The sequence below is a fragment of the Sphaeramia orbicularis genome, chromosome 17 (assembly GCF_902148855.1).
Source record: "Sphaeramia orbicularis chromosome 17, fSphaOr1.1, whole genome shotgun sequence".
NCBI classification, from domain to species: domain Eukaryota; kingdom Metazoa; phylum Chordata; class Actinopteri; order Kurtiformes; family Apogonidae; genus Sphaeramia; species Sphaeramia orbicularis.
Genome location: NC_043973.1, coordinates 51,014,805 through 51,020,105, shown reverse-complemented (window position 1 = coordinate 51,020,105; position 5,301 = coordinate 51,014,805). Strand labels below are relative to the sequence as shown.

General features: G+C 32.0%; 1 protein-coding gene across 2 annotated transcripts in view; it reads right to left on the bottom strand.

The window, feature by feature from the left end:
* The window catches only part of tmem70 (transmembrane protein 70), a 10,162-nt gene extending 5,737 nt beyond the window's left edge, over positions 1 to 4,425 (bottom strand). For both annotated transcript variants that reach the window (XM_030161477.1, XM_030161478.1), the window contains exon 1: positions 4,196 to 4,425. In XM_030161477.1, coding sequence (XP_030017337.1) covers positions 4,196 to 4,369 — 174 coding nt within the window. In that variant the 5' untranslated portion in view covers positions 4,370 to 4,425. The remainder of the gene's footprint in view (positions 1 to 4,195) is intronic.
* Between the last annotated feature and the right edge of the window lie 876 nt (positions 4,426 to 5,301).

Below are 5,301 nucleotides of genomic sequence, written 5' to 3'. Positions count from 1 at the left end.
ACATTTTTAAAATCATTTTTATTTATTGATTGATTTTTTTAATGGAATGTCCTTTGCAATGGACAGCATTTAAGTTAAACTTCAAACTTTTGTCCCCTACAGAGGACAAATGGACTGCTGGGACTCAGGAGGATACGCAAAAAAATAACTTTTTGTTTCAGAAAACTGTTAATTAGTCTAATAACAATTAGCAATTGATTTGCACTCAAACATGTCAGTGCAGATCAGGTTTATCATGAGCAGCAAAGTTACAGTAATGGTCTGAATGTCAGTGTATTATTATGGGATGGTGCATAAGCGTCCCTTGTGTTGGCTGATATGGAACTAAAACAACCAAACCCATGAATATACAAGAGAACAGCTGGAGAAGAACTGACCACTGGAGTGACCACTGGAGTGACCACTGTGCATGAAAGGGTTCAAATGGGGTCACGGGCCTAAAAAGGTTGAGGACCACTGATCTACAGTGGAGATGGACATGTGGACTCGTCATCCAAGTTCTCACGTTACCGTCCTGCTGCCATCGCACTTCAGTGTTTTCCTATAATCATCCCAAATTTTATAAAATGAACAAAGAATTTCCACTTCGTGTTGTATAAAACATTATTAACAGTGGAGCTGCTGTATTATGTGGAACATTAGGTCAAACAGGATGAATGTCCTGGTGACTGTGAATATTAGACAGTCACCTCAGTCGTTTTTCATGGCACTGAATCCATTTGTCTTTGAGGAACATTGATGATCCAGTTGCTCCTAAATCAATACCTGCCATAAGTCATCTTTTAAATGTACCGCAGCTTAAATGTGAGAGATGGATGTAGCTATAATTACAAAGGAAATGAAGTTTGTCAGACTAAACATTAAATACATGATGATGCAGTCTGCAATGAAATAAAAGTCAAACAACATCTTAAATATCTGTTTTCTTTTTCTATTTGTACTCCCCACATTACTGACATTAACTTTCTTTTCATTTCTGTAAAATACGCTGGTTCAGATTGAAATAGTATCTGTTTCTGAACACTTGGTTACCTTAGGAATTACTTAACACGCTACCACAGTGCATGATTTTACCCCAAAAAGACTAAATCCTCCACCAGCGACCAAAACCACCTACTGATCTAAACTGTTTAACACCTGTTCATCCACTAATCCTATCAATCCAAGTAATAATTGGTGTAAAATACAGTTATTCATCTTTTTAATACTCATCAGATATGGCCCATTTGGACGTTCAGAGGCTCTGTAGTTACCATGGAGACACCATCATCTTCTACAACATTGATTGACCAGTAAAACCCATGGAGTTGGATCAGTGCCAGTGGATGGACACACTGGGTTCATGTTCAGTTAATGACAGACTGGACTGAAAAAGACACTTTTTCTTCATTTCTTTCTGCTTTGATATAATAACCTTTTAATTTACTGTGAGTTTTCATGAATATCTAAGTAAAATATAGGAAATTAAATACAGGAAAAGACATGATTTACAGTGAAAAATGCAAAATAAAGAGGATAACATTATAACACATGATGATAAAAGGTTAAATAGAGAAAAAAAAAAAGTCATCTGGGAACTGACACAAAATTAGCTCTGGGTCTTTATGGGTTAAGGGGAGTGTGAGAAAATGTGTAAGGATGTCCCTGTATCTGCTTTTATTTTCAGATTATAATGGGTTTTTTTTTTTCTTTTACATTTAGGATTTATTGGCACTTTAAGGGATACATCCAGCTGCACTGTGAGTCAGACAGTTCTTTGTTCTGACAGTAGTTTCTGGTGAAATGATCTGTTGTCTTATGTCATAACTGATTAAAAGGACTTTAATCCTTACATTGGCATCCATGTACATGTGGTGTTTTATTTACTGCATGTCCAAAAACTGGGTTTTCTGACCTTAGTATACAAATAAGTAAAGCCTTGTAGGGAGCTGGACCATAAACTACTCACAGATCAAAGAACCATCTGAAAAAAAACAAAACAAAACAAAAAGAGCTGAAACTAATTCTACTTTACAAGGTATGCAAGTACAGTCTCTGAGTTGACCCATTTTCTAAATATGGAACATTTTATCACAAATCTAATGGCAAAATATATTGGTATGTACTTATACCACAAATTAATTAAGGTTTTTTTTTTTCTTAAATTAATTGAAAATATTTTGGTATACAAGACAAATACACTTTTAACAAACAAACATCAAGATGTCAAAAAGAAAAAGCATTTGAGCAAATAAATTTAAGAAAAAAAAAATGCATAGATTTAAAATCACAAAGTAGAATAGACAAATAATAGTATAAAAAACAACATATCTAACATAAATACATACATCAGAGAGTTCAGTCTATTTTAAAGAATTCTTTATAAATTGCCAGGGTGCTAGTGTGTTTTTGTTAAAGATAAATTCTAGAGATTTCATATATTTTTCAAGTTCCATCAGGAAGATTTTAAAATTTGAGTGTGTTTTGTTATATTTATTTTTGTGTTTATGAAATTTTCCAAATAAAATGATCAAATTTACAACAAATTCTAAATTACGAATGTCATGTTCAAAATATGTAATTACATTTTGAGATGTTAGAGTTACTTTTCACTACTTTTAGATATGATATATTTTTCAATTTTACAGCAGAAGTCAGAAGAGTGTTCACACAGAAAAAATAAGTGTGGAGTAGTTTCAGGACAAGAACGACAAAGTTACACATTTCTTCCACATCGGGAAATCGAGAAAATTAATTCAGATTATAATGTTGACGGTGATAGTACTAGTTGTTTTTTTTTCCAGTGGCGGTACTTTTTTTTTTTTTTTTTTTCAGTGACATTACTAGTTTTTTTTTTTCAGTGACAGTACTAGTTTTTGTTTTTGTTTTTTTCAGTGACAGTACTATTTTTTTTTTTTGTTTTTTTTTTGTCAGTGACAGTACTAGTTTTTTTTTTTTTTTTTTTTTTTTTCAGTGACAGTACTAGTTTTTTTTTTTTTTTCAGTGACAGTACTAGTTTTTTTTTTTTTTCACTGACAGTACTAGTTTTTTTTTTTTTTCAGTGACAGTACTAGTTTGTTTTTTTTCAGTGACAGTACTAGTTTTTGTTTTTTTTCAGTGACAGTACTAGTTTGTTTTTTTTCAGTGACAGTACTAGTTTGTTTTTTTTTTTCAGTGACAGTACTAGTTTGTTTTTTTTTTCAGTGACAGTACTAGTTTGTTTTTTTTTTCAGTGACAGTACTAGTTTGTTTTTTTTTTTTTTCAGTGACAGTACTAGTTGTTTTTTTTTTCACTGACAGTACTAGTTTTTTTTTTTTTTTCACTGACAGTACTAGTTTTTTTTTTTTTCAGTGACAGTACTAGTTTGTTTTTTTTTCACTGACAGTACTAGTTTTCTTTTTTTTTTTCAGTGACAGTACTAGTTTGTTTTTTTTCAGTGACAGTACTAGTTTGTTTTTTTTCAGTGACAGTACTTGTTTTTTTTTTTTCAGTGACAGTACTAGTTTGTTTTTTTTCACTGACAGTACTAGTTTTCTTTTTTTTTTTCAGTGACAGTACTAGTTTTTTTTTTTTCAGTGACAGTACTAGTTTGTTTTTTTTTTCAGTGACAGTACTAGTTTTCTTTTTTTTTTTTCAGTGACAGTACTAGTTTTTTTTTTTTCAGTGACAGTACTAGTTTTTTTTTTTTCAGTGACAGTACTAGTTTTTTTTTTTTTTCAGTGACAGTACTAGTTTGTTTTTTTTCAGTGACAGTACTAGTTTGTTTTTTTTCACTGACAGTACTAGTTTTCTTTTTTTTTTTCAGTGACAGTACTAGTTTGTTTTTTTTCAGTGACAGTACTAGTTTGTTTTTTTTCAGTGACAGTACTAGTTTGTTTTTTTTTTCACTGACAGTACTAGTTTTCTTTTTTTTTTTTCAGTGACAGTACTAGTTTGTTTTTTTTCAGTGACAGTACTAGTTTGTTTTTTTTTCAGTGACAGTACTAGTTTTTTTTTTTTTTCAGTGACAGTACTAGTGCGTCTTCAGACAGTAATAGTTGATATCAGACAGCTGGATCTTTGGGGCTAATGCTAATGCTAACTTAAATAACCTCAGTCGGTCTTTAAAACTATCTAACTATAACAGTCTGTACTTTACAGTCATGTCTTACACACTGCTCATACTATCTCCAGTGGAACACACTTAGGGTTAGACCTGGCACTTCTGTTTAATACCTTGTTATTAATGTTGATCCACGACCTTCTGGCTCCGTGCAGCTGCTTTAAACCCGCTCCTCTGACACAACACGCGGACACCGGTGCTCCACACCCCACGGCCGTGACATGGAGGCTCCTCAACGACTGAAAGCCTACGCAATGTCGGACAACACGAACATTTACTAGAAACATAATTAATACTAGTTTAATAAACCAGACACACACGCTCAGATACCAAACGGACTACTTCCGCTTCTTCTTCTTCGTGGTATTTAAAAAAATCAGGCTCTATATTTAGGACACAGTGCTGCCCCCTGTAGGCAGCGAGTAAACCTGCAACTAACAGGTACCAGAACAAACCCCTTCTGAAGGTTATTTTAATAACTGCAAATAGGTCAAATGTGCTCTTTTAGAAGTTCATTTATATTTGGACCTTTTATGTTATAGAAGTATAGAAATATTTAGTGTTTTTTATTTTATTCTAATAATCATTTTCACTGTCATTTTAGAACGATTATTATTAATGGTACTTTAGATATGACCCTGACTTAATACTTGGAACATTTTTTATGTGAGATTTAAAAAATTTAATTTAAATGTAAGTCAATGGTGTATTTCTCGCCATGATGGTCCTGCACTGCACAAAAATACGGCAATGAAATCAGTGATATTGTTCATTTTTTAAACATGTCCAAAACACATAGAACAATGACACATCCCTCCATCATGTATTATATGAGAAATATCTCATAATTTATTTTTTGTTTATATACATATTATGCATATTTTTTAATGAAACAAGTAGCATTATGTATTCAAAATGGTATTCAAAGTGTTAAAAATCCTGAAAATGTTTAGTAAAAAAAAGATTTTAGTAGTTTTTTAGTAGCTGAGGTGTTTTGAAAGATTAATAGACAGAAAAAAAGAGGGGAAAAAATTAACAAATATTGATGTATGACGATTTTATGGCATTTTTTTTTACACATACATTTTTGGCTTGAAAGTCCCAAGAGGATCATAAATTAGAGGTAAACACAAGGTTATAAATACATGTGTTTTAAACACTGAAGGGGCTGTCTACCCTGGAATTCATGTCAGTGGGTCCAGGTAACATATGAACTTTA